At 40.0% G+C, this 18,832-nt stretch overlaps 1 protein-coding gene across 8 annotated transcripts in view; it reads right to left on the minus strand.

Moving 5' to 3' along the window:
• Positions 1-1,175: 1,175 nt before the first annotated feature.
• myom1b (myomesin 1b) overlaps positions 1,176-18,832 on the minus strand; it is a 30,056-nt gene continuing 12,399 nt past the window's right edge. For 6 of the 8 annotated variants that reach the window (XM_039617833.1, XM_039617837.1, XM_039617834.1 and 3 more), the window contains 25 exons: positions 18,460-18,634; positions 18,261-18,382; positions 14,967-14,984; positions 13,224-13,420; positions 13,008-13,134; positions 12,306-12,490; positions 12,096-12,210; positions 11,859-12,015; positions 11,668-11,774; positions 11,525-11,569; positions 11,293-11,429; positions 11,048-11,192; positions 9,394-9,453; positions 9,070-9,137; positions 8,868-8,981; positions 8,012-8,099; positions 7,883-7,921; positions 7,688-7,793; positions 7,335-7,498; positions 7,051-7,087; positions 6,845-6,867; positions 4,850-4,905; positions 4,494-4,709; positions 1,703-1,844; positions 1,176-1,613 (listed from right to left, as the gene is read on the minus strand). In XM_039617833.1, the coding sequence (XP_039473767.1) occupies positions 1,381-1,613; positions 1,703-1,844; positions 4,494-4,709; positions 4,850-4,905; positions 6,845-6,867; positions 7,051-7,087; positions 7,335-7,498; positions 7,688-7,793; positions 7,883-7,921; positions 8,012-8,099; positions 8,868-8,981; positions 9,070-9,137; positions 9,394-9,453; positions 11,048-11,192; positions 11,293-11,429; positions 11,525-11,569; positions 11,668-11,774; positions 11,859-12,015; positions 12,096-12,210; positions 12,306-12,490; positions 13,008-13,134; positions 13,224-13,420; positions 14,967-14,984; positions 18,261-18,382; positions 18,460-18,634 (2,876 nt within the window). In that variant the 3' untranslated portion in view covers positions 1,176-1,380. Of the gene's footprint in view, positions 1,614-1,702; positions 1,845-3,600; positions 4,710-4,849; positions 4,906-6,844; positions 6,868-7,050; positions 7,088-7,334; positions 7,499-7,687; positions 7,794-7,882; positions 7,922-8,011; positions 8,100-8,867; positions 8,982-9,069; positions 9,138-9,393; positions 9,454-11,047; positions 11,193-11,292; positions 11,430-11,524; positions 11,570-11,667; positions 11,775-11,858; positions 12,016-12,095; positions 12,211-12,305; positions 12,491-13,007; positions 13,135-13,223; positions 13,421-14,966; positions 14,985-18,260; positions 18,383-18,459; positions 18,635-18,832 lie in introns of those variants that run through there. The other 2 variants (XM_039617835.1, XM_039617836.1) reach the window with 2 other exon arrangements.

The raw sequence follows: 18,832 nt of genomic DNA on the forward strand, positions 1-18,832 counted from the left end.
TTGGTCAATGGTCAATGGTAACTTTATTGCCCCCAACGGGAAATTGATTTGCAGTATGTCCATCCAGAAATATATATATATATTAAAAAAAAATTCTTGTTATAGAAAATGTGCAGACTATAGTTTCAGCTGGGGAGACAGGGAGCCTCTCTACTTTCAGGTTTAAATATTTATTTTTTGGTGAAGTTAATGGACCATTTTACCTTGATCCATCCCTTATATAGAATTAGACAGTAATACAATAACTCAACAGCACAGCATTGAAGCATAATGTCCTCAGACTGCTGAGTACTCTATAGAGGTAACATAAATTAACTTAAATTTTATGTTAAGCAGCTTAATTAAGAACATTCAAGTTTTAATCTGTCTTCTGAATGTAAACTTTTAGGTATTTTGAAGAAAAAAACATCTTTTAATGAGCCCTTAAAGTCTTTTAAAGTATTTCTGGAGACACTGCACTCAATGGAACAAACAGTCAATCCATATGAAACTATAAATGTACAAGGCATGATCAGTGTAGATGATCTGCACACTCGTACAGGTTATATTTTAATTTCAAAAGGTTAATACTTCTTCTTAAGTGGATTCTTAATAGATCAAATGTTAGGAAAATTCATTTTCCATGATTTATGTTCTGGCGTCAGAGGTCACAACAGAGCAAAAAATTTGCTCCAGGACACTTCAGCAGGATACACATTAAGCAACACAAGTTGGGCTGAATGTGAAGACTCATTTAAATGGCCCTGTGCCATCAGACTGTTCTATAAATTAATTTTAAGGAGGAACAAATTAAGTCTAGCATCCACTGGCTCGGGAAAAGGAAGTGGCAAGTTTCACTTCCCCATAAAACACCAGGCAGTTTACTTCACTTTTTACACAAGGATTTCCAGAACTGATGTGTCTGTTATGTAAAAGAGCTGCTTTACATTTCCTGAAGGAAATTTGAATAAATAAGCCAAGTTAATTCCTACATCAGTAAAAGTCCAGTTTTTTTTGTGTTGTCATCATTAATCGACCTCTACAAATTTTACTCTTGTTCATCTGGATCATTTCTGCTCTGTTTCACAACAAGAATTTCTCATGTTTGCTTTATTCGTCTGTACAAACAAGAGAGGCGCCTCTTTAAGCTGGAAAGCCTGCGTCACTCTGTATATTCATAAGAGTACAATATGGAGTACAAAGAAGTGTAACAGCTCCTTTATTCAGGCAGATACAGCAAAAAGATACACACAACATATTGAAAAACAGTAGAAACAGTATGTGGTTATTAAAATGCTACCATCCCATTTCATTTAGTGTAAAGTGGAATATTGTTATTATTAATATGTTATGATAAGCTCACAGCAAAATATATAATGGGTTTATATTCATTCAGTGATTTCAGGTTGTCTCAGCCACTGCTTCAGGCTTCTCTGCACTGTCTGCAGGTTGCTCAGAAGCTTCTGATTGGTCAACAGGCAGCGTTTGGTTGATCAAATCTACTCTTGCCTCTTTAGTTTGATCTGAATCTAAAGCACCAACTTCTCCAGGGTTCCTGTCATTTTGTGCTTCATTTTTTTTGCCCTGCTCTCTGTCTTCCACATTTTTCACAGTCGATGCCTTTGAAACAGATTCTGTAAGGAAATATTTATTAGTAAGCATTTCAGCCCGTCATGGGAAAATTGCACCATCCTGTAATTTTGCCAGTGTTCAAACTCCTCACCCTTTCGCTTCTGCATTTTAGTTCCAGTAAGTGAGGTTTTCATCTTTTCCTTTGGTGTGTTTGGGCCAAACACTACATTTCCCTCTTCATCAGTCCAATATGAAGTCACCCCTAAGTCAGGTGTCCCCTCTGTGACCTCCACCTGAGTTCATCCACAGTGAAGGGAGACATTGCAGTGTGGTAAAGCTCTACAATCATGAACTAATCACCATACAGTCATTCAGAAAGTGAAATCAACTACTTACCCATGAAGCTCAGTGAGATCAGACCTACCACTGAAGGCTAAAACAGTATCATCTCATAGAGAAAATGATAAAAAATGTCATAACTAAGCTATTTAGGCCACTAAAGTTTTTGGAACATGTTAAATTTCAACTTCACCTCTGTTTAATTTACATTATCACAAACATTTTTGTATTTTTGCAACTTTCTAAAAGAAGAAAGAAGAGATTGTAATGAGAGATTCGCTGATGTATTGCAAAAAATTGTGACTGTAATTTGATGCAAAAATATTATTTAATCTTTTCTCTTTAAAATGCTCTCAAGCTGAAACGTTGAATGAGTCCAACTCTGGTGAACTGTGATCTCTTAGGATTTCTTAGTTATACAGTTACCCTTTGTTAAGTTTTTTATGGTTATGTGATATGATATGGACTCACTGGACGCTTCATTAGGTACGCTTGTTCAAATGTTCATCATCAAACTAAAGCTGTAGTTCACATGAGTTCACTAAAATTGACAGAACATTGAAAAAATGTTGCCTGGTCTGGTGAGACTCCATTTCTGCAGTAACATTTGGCTGGTAGCGTCAGAATTTGATGTAAATAACATTAAAACAAGGATTAATCCTTGAGTGTATAGACAGTTCAGGCTGCTGCTACTGTTTCTGTAATGATGTGGAGGATATTTTTTTGGCACACTTTGATTTAGCACTAACTAAATTAGGACCACACAGCCGACCTGAGTATTGTTGCTGACCATTTCCATCCCTTTAGGACCACAATGTAACCATCTTTGATGGTTCCTTGTAGCAGGATAACACGCCATATCACAAAGTTCAAATACGTTTCTCAAACTGGTTTCTTGATCACAACGATGACTTCACTGTAATCAAATGACCTCCACAGTCACCAGATCTTAATCTAACAAGCGCCATTGGGATGTGGTGGAACGGGAGATTCCTTCATAAATGTGCAGCTGACAAATCTGCAGCAGCTGTGTACCTAAAAAAGTGACTGGTGAGTGCATATTAATGATTGTTAAACATACTTAACCATTTGGCATACGGCTGGTGACTTAATAGTGCCTATGTATATATATGGTAGAAATAGACTTGATTTAAACTTGTATAACTAATAGTTTTGTCACTTCAGGTGAGTATAAACAAGACATGAAGCAAGAATGAACTCATTACCAACTTAATAATGAGCTAACTTAAAAACTAAAAGTTATGTATTTATTCATGCAGCAACTGATGCATAAGAAAAATATCTGGCCCCTAGGCAGTAAAATACACTCTTATGTTCTGTTATTACATTTCAGACTGAAGAACATAATAGTAAAAATGGCTTTTATCTAATTAGAAATGTACTGGATATTTGTGCTCTACGACAAAAAGACAATACTTCTTTCGTGTCCCTCTTTTGTGCTCATTGTAAAGAGAGTGCCACATTATCCAGAGGACACGGCAAATAATTGTCCTACAACAAATATCAGGATTATAGTGAAGGTGGTGAGTTGTGTCCATGCTGGTGGTGGATCTTCAGGCTGTCCAACTTCTACAGAAATAGTGATCGGGAGTGAAAATGGAACGACTCGACTGAAACGAGAGTGAAATGTAAAAGGTGAAGAATTTAAATCAAAGTGACACGACTCAGAAAGGAAAGAGAGAAGGTGGAGGAGGTGGGGAAATACATGCTGTTTTTATTAGTCTCATCAAAAAACGGGAAAAGGAAGAGAAACAATAACCACTATTGTTGGTATTAACAGTGACCTCACAGTTTTCACTGCATCAACATCCAGGATAATTACTAATTATGGGCTGGGGAAAATGGTGTGTTATATAAATAATAGTGAGTATACAGTGAGCTGACTTGCACTGTTCTCCACAGAAGATAACATTTAGAGTGAATGTGAATAAAGTGGAACACACATAAGTTTAAAATCTCACTGAAACGCACATTTTTAACTGTTTTGCTACAAATTATATTTACTTTCAAAGCACACCATCGGAATAAACCCGGCACGTCTGTCTTAACTAGTTTATTTCTTGCAGGTTGAGCAATATAGAATTGAAATTTGTGGCGTCTCTGTGAGATTTTTCCCACCATTTAACGACACAAACTAAAGGTTTCAGTAAATCTGACAGATGCATTCAGTCTGAAGTACTTATCTTGTCAGGTTTGCTGGGAAATCCACATAATTTGTAGCAAATGTAAAAACATGTATGTTTTTAATAGACATTCCACACTAACCGTGACATTTTTTTCATAGTGGCAGCCACAAATAAGCTTCAGATTTTCAGTGAGATTTGTTGGACCAAATGTTCACATACAGTATTAATCATAATCTTAAGTAACTCTTTTCTTTGTACTTTTTTCGTGTTCAGTTTCAGCACCTCGGGAGTTTATTTGACTGATTTCTACACAAACCATCAAACACCACCTCTTTTTTTAATCCTTTTTTCTTTTTAACTTTTTCCAGTACGCATCATTTTTACATATTTACGACAAGATTTGGACCGCTTTTATTTTTTCTTGCTGCCCGCCTCTTCAGGGATGAACACACTTACGGTGAAGTCCCCGCTCTCTGTGCCGTACTTGTTCTTCACCAGGATGCTGTACTTGCCCGAGTCTGACGTGTTCACGCCGGTGATGGTGAAACTGGCGAACTTGCCCGACTCAAACTTCAGGATGCAGTGCTCATCAGACGTGATCTCTCTGTCGTTCTTCAGCCAGGTGACCTCTGGCACGGGGTTGCCCGAGATGTTGCAGGTGAGATTGAGAGCCTGAATGGAAAATAACGCACAACTCAGTTACACTAATGGCAGTCACTGTAAAGGTTAAGACTCTTAGTTGAAGACAGCGGGCCATGTAAAAGTTTGCTATATGATGTGCAAACCACATAAATTCAGCTAAAACTGTTTACCTTGCCCTCTTGTATGGTGACCACATCAGGGAGGCCTCCTGCTACTCGAGCACGATCTGAAAAGTAAAAATATTAACTAACGAAAAAGTATTTTCAAAAACAAAAGCATGTTGCAAACAGTGCACGCAAACTGTGTTTTTATCTAACATGAAAGAGTTTATGTGGCTCACAACAGTCTTCGGGTTGGTATTCATGTTCAGGGCTGTTGCTTGTTGTTTTTAACACATTCAAGTTTTATTGCAATTGACTTAAATTTACAATAAATAAAACTAATGATCGTGGCTCAAGAGTTGGGAGTTCGCCTTGCAATCGGAAGGTTGCCGGTTCGAGCCCCGGCTTGGACAGTCTCGGTCGTTGTGTCCTTGGGCAAGACACTTCACCCGTTGCCTACTGGTGGCCACCTCTGTCAGTGCGCCCCAGGGTGGCTGTGGCTACAAGGTAGCTTGCCATCACCAGTGTGTGAATGGATGGATGACTGGATATGTAAAGCGCTATATAAATACAGGCCATTTACCATTTAAATATGGTAAACTGGCTTTTTAAATTACAATCTCTGATTTTTTTAAAAGTTTTTCTTAATGTTTTTAGAATAAACTATAGTACTAACTGGATTTAATTTAAACTTCACAGAATAGAGCTCACTTTGACCCACTGAGGTTTATAGTCATGGTAAAAAGAAAGTAGCTACACCCTCTCACTCTCAGGTTTTATGTATCAGGACATAATAAAAACAGTCTGGTTCTTAGCAGGTCTTAAAATACAACCTCAGATGAACACATGGTATGTTCTACAGTGAGACAGGTTATTCACAAGCAGAAAACATTCAAGATTATTGGCAAATTCATTGCGAGGTCAGACCATGCAATCCTCAGAGATATTCCAGAAAACTCAAGAGCTGGATCTCAGACTCTACAGGCTAAGTCTATGGGTTGTTTTGAAGAGTTGCCAAGAGGAACATGGCACCACAGCTGAGCAAGTTCAATCTGAACAAATCACAAGACTTCTTTGGACAAGACCAAAGACAAGACCAAAGTTGAATTGTTTGGTAATAATGCAAAGAACCACAATTAGCGATAACCAAACACCTCATACCAACTGTCGGCACAGTGGTGGAGGAGTGATGATTTGAGTTTGCTTTCTACCCACAGGACCCGGGCATCTTGCAGTCAGTGAGTCCACCACTAACTCTTTGTATACCGAAGTATTCTACAGTCAAATGCAAGGCCATCTGTCTGACAGCTAAAGTTCGGCTGAAATTGAGTCATGCAACAGGACAATGATCCCAAGCACAGAAGCTGAATACGAAAAAAAATCAATGTGCTGCAGTGGTCCAGTCCAAGTCCAACCTTAAGAGTTGTGCATATACCAGTGTCTGTAAACTTCAATGAAGTGAAGTGACATTGTAAAGAAGAGTGGGCCAAAATGAAACCACAGTGATGTGATGCACTGATGAAGTCATAGACAAAAGAATTACTTCAATGGCATTAAGTAATATGTCATGTGTTGTTGTTCATCTGAAGTTGCATTTAACTAATTTTTAGACCTTTTCTAAGGATTAGATGAGTTTTTAAAATTAACTCCTGATATCTAAAACCTTAAAATTGACAGAGGCTGTACTTTCTTTGTATCATGTCTGTACGTGACTTATCCTTTGTTACTTCTATTACTCAGCTTAAGTAGTTGACACAAATCAAATACACAAATGACTCTAACTAGAAATGTAAAAATGATTTGCTTTCTGCAAAATGTTATACTTTAAGTCAACGAAAGTGGAGGAAGAAAATCAATTGAGGAACTGAAATCATATTAAAAGTCAAGTTACTGAGCCCTGGTTGTACTTTTGGTCACAGTAAATTTATAGCTACATCATTTGAAACTCATTTAAAAACAATATATTCGCAACACGTCTTCATGAAGATTCAGCATCTTTGTTATCAGATCTGAAAAGGCCAAATATTAAAGAAGTGGAGCTATTGTAAACAGAGTACTACTTACTTCTCTCTGCAATAGCAGCAGCTCTGAGGAGGGAATGACAAATTAGGTCAAAGTTGAGAATGACAAGTGACAGTTAAGACTTCTACTTCAACTTCTGTTTACATCATTTTTCCTTATATGAGAAAAGCTTTGCTGGGAAAACCTCATAGATGCTGGGACTGTGGCTACATATATAACATACAGTTATAGGCTGGTTAATGACTTACTTGAGTCTCTGGAATTCTGCAAAAGCATCATCAAATGCTGTAAAACAAAAGCAAGTTGTAAGAATCAGTTTTACAGGCCAAGACACATCTTTGTGTCGCACAACATACAATAATTGCAAAACATCACATTAAAGAAATCTAACTGATAACTGAGGTGATAATTCCTACAAAAGAAAATCAAAGTTTTCACATCATGTAAACATGTTGGAAGCTGGCAAGATGAAAAAAGTTTAAGAGGTGAAATCAGCCCAGTTATAAAGTCACAGCAACTTAGACACTCTCACCTTGACCAGAGAGGTCAACGGTCCTCCTGAGGCCACCTTTTCCATCGTAAAACTCGATGGCATATTTGCCCATGTCTTTCTCTGTGGGCTCTTTTATCTGAAGCCACAGCTGCTCCCCGACCACGCCGCTCTTTATGCGGTCAGAGAAGGCGATAGCTGAATCCCTGTCAGAGAGACGATATGAGAAACATATATGTTAAAGGCCACTTTGTGACACAAAAGCACAGAAGCGTCTGATAAGATGAACACTTGGTTTAATCCTGACAACTCACAACTGAAAATTAAATATATATCAGGTATAGATTTGATTAAAAGTCACTTGTTTTGTTCATGTCAACCAACCGAGAACCTACTTGTAGTGCCATGTGACTTGGAGCAAGTCGTTATAGTAGCTGACAAAGGTGTAGAGTCTGATGCCCTCATCTGTGCTTGTGATCTTCAGTGGAGTGGAGGAATTGGCTGCAAAGATAAAGATCCTTGTTTAATGTATGTTGGGTTAAATATGTATCACATATGAAATCATCTGTGGACTAAATATTTCTTCTTACCGATAACACTGAAAACTTCATTCATCAAGTCTTTGAAACCTTAATAAAAAGACACATTTTATCACCCTTAAGTGGTTCATTTGCTGCATTTGTTTCTGATTTCATTGTTGTATGGCCGTACAAAGTTACCTTGGTCTGTCAGATTCAGCGTGGATGTGTCCTGTCCTCTGTCATCCTTCAGAATCACCTCATACACACCAGCATCCTTCTTGGAAATCTGACAGTGAAAGTAGCAACGGCAAATTAACTCATGAAGGTTTTGCAAAAGGAAATTAAGCGTATTCGTCTGAAAAAGGCAAGCGCTTCTCTTCAGCTAGGGGCGCTGCAGTGCACACGTATATGACGCAAAAGCAAATACGCAAAAATAAGAGGCGAACATCAGCTAAGAAAAAAAAAGAAAAGCATTCTCAGGCAAAAACGGCAAAACCAGAAGTGGCCGTTGGCCCACGGTCACAACAGATAACTGATCCCAACTTTAAGTCTTCTCCAGATCGGGCTGTCGACAATGTCTGCTGTGTCTGCGGGGAGGTCACGCTGCAATGGGACACATGTGACATCATGTTTATATGCTGAATTACCTGTGAGGAAAGCATGTCATAATTGGACACACGTTTACAGACAATACGACACGATGGGATGTGAGGGGTTCGTGAGTTATACAGTAGATAAGGGACAGAGATGGGTTAGATGAAAAGAGAAGACAGAGATTGTGACAGAGCAGTTCAAATGCCTGGCTTGTTTCCTGTTTTATTTTGAAAATATTTATTTTCTCTTGACTTTTTTCACCTGTGCCCAGTCAGCCCTCCACGTATATAGTACATATTCCTGTCTCTGCTGGAAGGTAAGGACAGAAAGATCCACACAGACGGAAACAGAGCGGTACATTTACAGCCATATATGCAAATGAATTCAGAGGTGGTTATACAGTACAGAAATATACACACATATATACGGATATTCACACTTCACTTTCTCACACTCTCACCTGAGCAATTTCCAGTTTCAGCACTCCCTCTGCAAAGCCGAGGTGCTCGTCCACTTTGATCTGGTGTCTGTCTTTGTGCCACTGAGCAGAGGTCTCCTTCTTCATGTTGCCCACCTGAAATCCAGCACAGCAGGATGATGTTTTCAGAGCTCAGTTACATTAAAAAAAATGTACACATAAAATCTCTAAAACACAGGCTCACCTTGCATTTGAGTACAACGCAGCATTCTGGTGTCACTTCCCAACTCAAGTACTCGATAAAGTGAGGGCCTGGAACAAACATCGCAGGTAAAATGATGACAATCGGGCAAATAATGAAAACTCAATTCTGTGATAATCTGATTAATGAATCTTCATCACTTTTTAAGCAAAAATTCCAAATTTGCTGGTTTCAGCGTCTTCTGTGTGAGTTACTGTCAGCGTTTATATTTTTTGTTTTGTTTTAAATGTTGAAGAAAAAGATTAAGCCTCTGAGAATAACACAGATCCATCAGTCTTAAAAATGCTCTTGTGCTCAGGAGTTTACCTTGTTTTCTGAAATACTCCTTTCTCTGGAACTCTGATTCCTTCTGCAGCTGCTTGAACACTGAAAAATACACGAATGACAATTTTCATAAATTGTGGTTTAAAACAACACAGATACCATAAAGTGCAATTAATGAAATTGGAATTTAGTTGGAGCTATTACAACATGATTTCTAAAATGTTTCAGTGCCCTCTAGTGTTCATATGTTACAGATGTTGAGCTCTGTATTAGTTCCTGCTCTACTTGTTACCCAAATGGTAAATGAACTATACTCACCAGACACTTTATGAGGTAAACCTGTTAAACTGCTCTATCAAAATATCAAATAATGGCAGCAACTCAGTGCATTTAGGCGTGCAGACATGGTTAAGAAAAACTCTTGTTCAAACCGAGCATCAGAATGGGAAAGAATGGTGATTTAAGTGACTTTGAATGTGGGGCTCAGTATTTTCAGAAACTGGTGGGATTTCACCCAAACAACCATCTCTAGGATTTACAGAGAAACTGTCCAGTCAGCAGCATTTCTGTGAGATAATGCCACTTTGATTTCAGAGGTCGGAGGAGAAAAGCCACCCTGTAGCTCAGGAAATAGAGCAGGTCATCTGCTAATCAGAAGATTGTGTGTTTGATCCCTAGCTCATCCAGTCTGCACACCAAAGTATCCTTGGGCAACATACTGAACCTTGAGTTGCTCTCCGATGCATTTATTGGAGTGTGAATGTTAATTAGAAAACACTTAAGACATAGAAAAAAGTGCTTGTGTCAATGGACGAATAAGTATGTTATATAAATGTTTTTATGTAGCACTTTTAATCCTCAACTATAGTAGAAAAGCACTATATAAGTCCATTTACCAATAACTATTCGTTATGACCAAGGTACGCAAAAGAGCATCTCAGAACACACAACACGTCCAATCTTGAAGCAGATGGGCTACAGTAGAAGACCACATCGAGTGCCACTCCTCTCTGCTAAGAACAAGAAGCTAAGGCTACAGTTTGCACGGCCTCACCAAATCTGGACAACATAAGATTGGAAAAACACTGATGGTTTGTTGAGTATCGATTTCTGGTGCAACATTCTGATGGTAGGGTCAGAATTTGGCAAGTGCTTCCTACTAAAAGCCACTTTAACCATATTCAAATGATCATGCCAATGGCAAACATGAAGAGGACTATTTGGGATTCAATATCTGGCCTTAGGACACCTATTTGGAAGAGGCAGGTATCAAACCACACACCACCTGAGCCATACTGGCCCCTGGTACAGTCTGCCAGCTGATATTTTGCATCATTTTTATAATTAATATCCAACAATCCCATTAATTCAGTCTACTTTACACTACAGTCTCACTCACAGTGTCTTACAGGTACCCAGTACCAGTTTGCATAATCGGCAAATTATAGGTTACTTAAATGATGACACTGTTTCCTGTTGAAGGTAAAATCATTTTGGTTGTTTCACATCAGAGTTATTATTTAATTTAATTTGTAGGGTTGCCACTTTCCATCAAACCTGATCAAAATATACCCAGCATGGCAGAGTGTTAAATTATTTTAAAAGGATAACGTTCTGAGCTTTTTATCATTGACTGTACACATTCATTCACAATTAAAAGTCACATTTTCTTTCTTTTTTCTTAAAATAAACATACCATCCCCTATCAGTACCAAGCTGGACTGGTTGGTAGCTTTTCCATCCTGCAGCTGGAAGGTGTACGTGCCCTCATCCGCCGGGGTCAGAGACTCCATGGTCATCTCAATCACACCGGTGTTCTTGTCAAAGTTCATCTTATATTTCTACCACCCCCAAAAAAGCAGCAAATATTTTACTTTAAAACACAGGTAGAGCACACAAGAGACAGAAAAGTAAAATATCTGAATGCAGATTCTTACTGACCTCCCCCTGAGACACAACATTATCATTGAAAACATAATCGACTCTGCCGTTATTGGATATCTTCTCCGCCTGCAGCCAAAAGCGAACTCGGCCCTTTTCCAGCAGCTCCACAGCTAGATCTGACTTCAGAGGAATAACTGGTGCAAAGAAAATGATGAAGAAATAGTTAGAAAGTCAGTCCAGTTCATGACAAACCACTAAATAAAGCAGAAATACCATGTGAAGCACTCACTGGGGAATTTGTGGTCATGACTGATCTCCAGCAGCCTCTTTAACTCTAAAAAGAAAACAAGAAGAGATTCAGGATTCAAGATGAGAAAAGCAACACATCATGTAATATGAAAAATCTTCTTTTCTCTCTATTTTCGAACCCACCTTCCTCAGAGAGAGTGTAGCTGGATGAAGCACCGTCAGTGTGAGTGACAAGACATGAGTAAACGCCAATGTCCTCCTCCCCGGGACGATTGAAAACAACTTTAGACCTGCAGAGGAAACACAGTATTCGTGACATGAGAGGTGAGAGGGAAGCTCAAATAGTCTTAATGTTAAAAATGTTGCCATCTCACTTGGTTCCCTTGGTCTCTGTGGACAGGCGGGAGGTGTCTGTGATTTCCTCGTAGTTTTTGGACCACACAAATTTGGAGTCGGGGGTCATGTTGCCACATTCAAAGTTCAGGGAGATGACACCGTCGTCGTCGACATCTACGACTATCTCTTTCGTGCCTAAAAACACAAGAAGGTAAAAATCTCATCTGCTCAAATTTTGTAGTATCACCTTCACTTGTTCCATCATTTCATCCCACCTGGTTTGGTCAGAGCGGGGACCGGCTCTGTCACATCTGAGACTTTTCCTACTCCAGCTTTATTCTGAGCGCGCACACGGAACACATACTTCTCTCCCTCCTTAAGATCCTTAATCTGCAAGAAAAAGAAAGAAAGAAATGTTGAAATATATTTGTGATATCCTGCTAACACCTGGGAATCTCTCAGACAAATGCACTCCTGATTAGCACCTTTGTATATGTCTTTTCTAAGGCTTTGGTGTTGACTCCTCTCCACGCCTCCTCCGGTGCATCTGCTTCCTTGATGTCAACGTAGAACCCGTTGACAGGATCGCGGCCCTGGTACACAGGTGGTTTCCATAGCAATACCAGAGAGTCGTTCCGCACCTCTCTAATCTGCAGATCATATGGAGGTCCTGCAGCCCAGAAAGATGACTGAGGCTAAATAACAAATCCTTTTTACTTAGTCATTTTCAAGGTTCTGTAAATGCATAAGTGATACTGTTGTCAGAAACCTTGTCTATAACATGTAAATATTCAGTTCACAATTCCAATAGAATATAATAGAATAGAATATCACTTTATCGTCATTATACATGTATAACAAAATTGTGGGTACAGCAGGAATAAATGGCAAACAGGAGAAATATGTACAATTAAGACATTTTCATGGATGATGAATATTTGTTTTGGTATTTTTTCTTACATTTATAACATTAAGTGACTTTCTTAAACATTAAAAGTTATCAAATTATCTAATAATTCATTTTTTTGTATCATTTACCATATTTCTTTGATATAGTTGTATTTATGTGCAACATCGGTGACAGAAAAATAAAGCAGTGTGCATTGGAAGTTATTTTTTTGTTGTTGTTCTGCTGGAAATGATTTATTAAAATGTTCTCTCAGTTGGTGAAACGTGGCCCAACCAACCTGGGACAGCAATGGTCCATTCTTCACACAGGAAGGTATTACTGGGCAGTGACGGGATGCCGACACCAGCCATGTTGGCTGCTCGCACCTGGAACTGGTACTTCTTATTCTCCTTCAGATCAGACACCTGGAGACAAAGACACAAAGACACTCGCCCCTTGCACACTCAGCACATATGACTTCAGGCTCGGATCGTGTTTTTTCATATCAACCCACCCTGTAGGCCCTCTCGCTGACAGCCTTGATGTTGGCCTCGTGCCACTTTCCCGGCACGCCATCGATGACCTCACGGTAATCCACAAAGTAACCGGTGATGTCAGCGCCTCCGATGAAAGTTGGCTGTTTCCAGGCCAGCACCATGGAGTCGCGCACGCACTCCAGGACGGTGATGCCATAGGGTGGAGCGGGAGAGGCTGAGACACAAATCTCAAATTAATACGGCAAAACCTCGGCGTGAAAACTGACATAATGGGAAACTGAAGCGCCACAAAAGATTTGATACTTTTAATTCCCACACCTCTTTTTTCACTGTGAAGAGCTTCAGTGTCCCATTATTGGAAACAGTTTACAGCAGGAACTGACCAGCAGTTACTCTCCTTACAGTGTTAAAGATTACTGGATAGTGGGTTTAGAGACAGTTGTAGGTTAATACCTGCTGTAACAACATCTTGTCCAACCCAACACATTTGTAACCTTAATGCTCAGTGACATTGAGATTTTGGGAGTTAATTGTTATGTCTGCACTCTAACTATGAAGTCAGCAGCCGTAAGATTATTAAATTATTTTCTCTAGTTTCAGATTCAAAAGACAAAAAAAGATGAATATAATTTAGAAACCACTGTTTTATACACTGTGTCAGAAAGTGTACAGTTACATGTTGCTTGTTACACTGTATTCCTGGTAACAAACGGCACAGTGACTTCAGAGACCAGGTTAAAGGAATGACTGGGAGCCAAAGGTCTCCACAAAAGCAGGATCAAGTAACACTGTGATAATAAAGCAGCCTGTCGAGTACAAATAGTCACATGAACTTTATACCCTCTCCTGATTAGGAGTGAGAAGGTGGTCAAAGCGTCTGGGAGGTGGGTGTCTGATTAAGTCCAGAGTGCACTCCCAAAAAGGTCTCAGGTCACAAGTGTTCTCTTGGTTGGATGACCCACTTTTCGAGTACAGGGTGTGATTAAGGGGCTCCTGCCATGAATTGCTTTGGTGTCTTTGTGTGTTAAAGTGCTCTGGGTAATCAGAGGAGTGGCAGGTCCTGAGGTGATTGACACTACACATATAAGTCAGGGGTTTGGTGGCGGCCAGAAAGCATGAGTTAAACCCAGGTTTGGTGGTGAATTGCAGTGACTTACCTTCAAAAAGAGCCAAGTTACTATTTGTACCTATTACAAAACTGATGTGAAGTCAAGGCAGAATATTTTTATGGCTCTTAAGTGGGTAAAAACTGTACTTTTCTTTGTGGTTTTATTTGGATTTGACAAAAGGTTTTCCTCGGTGCTCACCTGCTGACTCTCTCTGGGGCTTCGCTTTCTCCCGATTACCATCTACTGAGAACTTACGTGCCTGCGAGGCGTCAGGCTCATCAGCTGTCTCCACAGCCTGATCCTGAGCCTCAGCAGTTACTGGGTCATAGTGTGCAGCTGTGATTGTGTCAATATGTGATTCAGAAATTGGGCCTGACACAGGCTCTGAGCGCAGGTCTTTTGCCAGCTCAGGGGCCCAGGACCCACCGCCTCTCTTGCCCCACTTGTTTTTACTCTCCCTGGGGTCAGGCTCTGTGAGGTCTGAGCTAGCAGCCCTGGCCCCTTCCCTGGCTTCACTGTCAGCTTGAGCTTTATTGCGCTTTTGCATAGTGTTGGGAGGGAACTGGACAGTGTCATGCGTTCCCGTCCAGCGTGGCCCGTGCTCAGTTAGTTGTCCCAAGTTACCCCCCGGCCCCATCTTCGGCAACACACCGTGTAGGATGCCGCCCCCTACGGGTGTTAGCAGAGAAAAGCAGAAGAAGCTTTTTTAAAAACAGGCACAAATCCATCCACAGCTCATTTCTCAATCACACCACATTAAGAGAACAAAATAAGAAGAAACAAGCACAAAAACATTAAAAAGCAATATTTACTGAACTGGCAGTCAAATACAGAACAATGTCTTCATCTGACTGGGAGTGGAAATGAAGACAAGATGACCAACAGGTGACATCCATGTTAGCAGGCTTCATTTGGGATTATGAGAGCACGCAGGCACGTAACACAGAACAGCCGGCCAATAATGTGGGTGTGCGGCTTTGCTCTGGCCCTTAATGAAAAAACTCATGACTTTAGAAACAATGCCAACAGATTCCATCATCTCTTAGATTACAGCTCCAAAAGTGACATAAGTTGCATATCGAGACCAAATGTAACAGCACACCATGATCTAATTCACAGGTGGTAGTGCTGTGTTTTAATTACTCTGAGTTTTCCTTCAGTTGCAAGTGAACGCAAAGGTTATTTCAGTGTTTTGGTGGCACACTGTAAAATCCCAGTACCAAAAAAATGTAAATTAAAAGCAAAATGCAATGATTTACAAATCCCCTAAATTTGTATTTTAGACACAGTAGAGCATAGAAAACATGTTCTACTGTGTGTCTTCTATCCTGTCTTCCTTCTCTCACCCCAACCGGTTGTGGCAGATGGCCGCCCCTCCCTGAGCCTGGTTCTGCTGGAGGTTTCTTCCTGTTAAAAGGGAGTTTTTCCTTCCCACTCTCGCAAAGTACTTGCTCATAGGGGATCATATGATTGTTGGGTTTTTCTCTGTATGCATTATTGCAGGGTCTACCGCCTTGAGGCGACTGTTGTTGTGATTTGGCGCTATAAAAATAAAACTGAATTGAATTGAATTGAATGTCAAGTGTTTAAACTGAGAAAAATGTTGAAAATGTTTTGACTTGGTCTGAACTGCAGCAGCACCTCGACCCTTCTCCTATGAAGCCATGTTGTTGTTCAGTAGATGCAGTGTGGGGTTTAGCATTGTCTTACTGAAATACACGAGGGCTTCCCTGAAAAAGAATCTGGATGGGAATATATGTTGCTCTACAACCTGTATATACCTTTCAGCATCTATAGTGTCTTCCCAGATGGGCAAGCCGCCAATTCCATAGGCACTAATGGACCTCCGTACTTTCACAGGTGCAGGCTTTTGCACTGAGCACTGATAACAAGCTTGCTCTGCTCAGTGAACTGTATCACAGAGAGTGATTTCAGTGAGGCCAACCAGTGACAGAATTATGTCTGTTTTTAATGCAGTGCAACTTGACCGCCTGAAGATCGCACACATCCAGATTTCTCCACACTCTCTGAATCTTTTGACTTCAAGTTGTACATCGACTTTTATTACAGATCTGACTAACTGAACCATCTCTACTTTTGAGAACCTCTGACTCTTTAAGATGATCTTTTTATACAGTCATGCTACTTGCCTGTTACCATCAAACTCAAAATGAACTAATATTTTTCATGAAATTAAATGTCACACTTTAAACACTCCTTTTTTATATTCTGTTGTGAATAAAATATGTTTTTATCAGATTTTAAAATCATTGCATCCTGTTTTTAATAGAAGTTTTACACAGCATTCCAGCTTTTTGGGAACTCGGGATGTGTAAATTTATAAAGGTTTATCATATAAAAAACTGCTGATTGTTGTGCTGAAACAATCTATTTGCATTTGCTGCATCGGCCTGTGTGGTTTCAGTAACAGTTGTAAAATACCCCCCAAAAAGAAATTTCATTTGGAATCTCATCTTAGTTTTTTGTTCTAAGAAAGTAAAACTATTCTGATTGGGAAAACACCCAAATCTGACATTTTTGTGCAACAGTTCATGGTTTCCTTCAAAAACCAGCATAATCCTCCTCTTATGGGTAGAATTTAGTTAAGCAGTAAAGTCTCAGGCACTGTAAGGCATCCATCTGTTAAACTAAAGACTCTGAAGTAACTGTCTCCTTGCACATATGAGCATCACTACTCTTTCTGTTCTGGTTAAAGCGACTTTGTGCTGTTTTTTTTTTTTTCATTTTAAGACTATAATCCAGTAACTCATCTAGCAAATTTATTTGTTCTTTAATCCGCACAACAATTTTCAGCTGTGTTAATATAATTGGAATCAGGTTTTTCTAATGATGAATCAGCCTTGAAGACTGTGTTGAAGTAACACATTATTCCAGCAGAAAAGGATGTGTCATCAACAACACATCTTTCTTCTTAAAATATATGTGCACTGGCATTCTTGCTAAGAGTGTTTCATAAGGGATAACGGAGCATGCTGCTCAGCGCAAAGCCAGCCAGTGAATGAGTGACATCCAAAGGCTGAAAGCTGTGTTAGTTTTAATGCAGAGAGATTTTACTGTTAGGGAACACGTGCAGGAATTTAGAAACAGCATCATTATTAAAACAGCAACACTGTTTCTGTTGTTGGCATGCAAAGTACATGTTAGGGCTAGGTAGCAAATCGTGCAGTTTATTGACTTTGAGTTGAATGAAATAATGTAAAGATATTGAGTTATAAAGAATCAGACCAACGGAACAATAACACTGCTAGCTGATAACGGGGGGGTTCGAGTGGTGGTACCTTTAGCACTAATGTGGGGTTGCCGACACATCCTGTGCCCAAGATAGGATAGGGGAGATGCGGGGAGGTGGTGGTGATAGTGGTGATGTGTGACACTGAGCTACTTTGTAACGACCGCTGAATTGGATCGCACTGACCCAAATTAGAGGAAGTCTACAAGTCCTGACCCCCAGCCCCGCCTCAGGCTGTGCAGGGAGGAGGAGGTGCTAGAGTAGATGTAGCTGGACAGGGTAGGAGGTAGGTAGAGCATACGACAGTGCAGAATAATGTGACAGGGTGACAGAGTGGAACAATGGTGGAGAAAGTGTGGGAGCTGAAGACATGTTTCAAGAGAACAGTAGTAGCCTATGACAATTCATGGTAAAATATCAAGAAAAATCAGCTTGTTGCATTATTTCTTCCACATAGAGAGTCTACTAATGACAGCAGTGATCAGTCTGTGGTGTTCAGTGCATCCAAGAGGTGTGCCATGTTGAAATTTCCAGCACAACTGGCTCAGAAATGCACAATATAACACCAACAGTTTAGTTTTTTTAACATCTCTAAACAAATCTTAATCTAAATAGCAGTAAACTGGAATTATTAACGTCCTCTGATTACTACATTACTTTGTTGTATTTAGATGTGATGGATCCACTGTACTCACCAATAGCAGCCTTCACCTCCACAGCCTCTGACTCCTGGGAGAACTGGCTGATCCCTGCAGCGTTCACCGCCCTCACCCTGAACACGTACTTCTCTCCTGTGATCAGACCGTGGCAGATGAACCTGCAAATGCAGAAAGTGTAGTGGTCATGAATTTGTATCAGAAATTGCTGAAAGAAAGCAAGAGGGGTCATTTTTACCTGGTGACATTCACGGGCTTGTTGTTGCACGGCTCCCACACGTTGCTCCCCACAATGCTGCCCTCGATGTAGTATCCCACTAATTCTTTGGCATCGCGAGACGCTTCCCAGGACACAACAACTGATGTGTCTGTGTTTCTGGTGGGAATAACCTTTCCTGGGGCAGATGGGATATCTGCGCACAAGAATAGTTACATTTTGGGGCTGAGTCAGTGCTAACATAGCATATTTGTACCGTGCAAATGTTCAGTTTCATCAGATCTGTGATGCAGGAGTCATGACTGCAAAACAGATCTGGGACCAGTTTGCCTGATAGCATTGTGTGACAAATAAGACTCTTAACATCTAAAAGAGCTAATCTTCTCTATATTTA

Source organism: Oreochromis aureus, linkage group 9 (assembly GCF_013358895.1).
Source record: "Oreochromis aureus strain Israel breed Guangdong linkage group 9, ZZ_aureus, whole genome shotgun sequence".
Classification (NCBI taxonomy): Eukaryota; Metazoa; Chordata; class Actinopteri; order Cichliformes; family Cichlidae; genus Oreochromis; species Oreochromis aureus.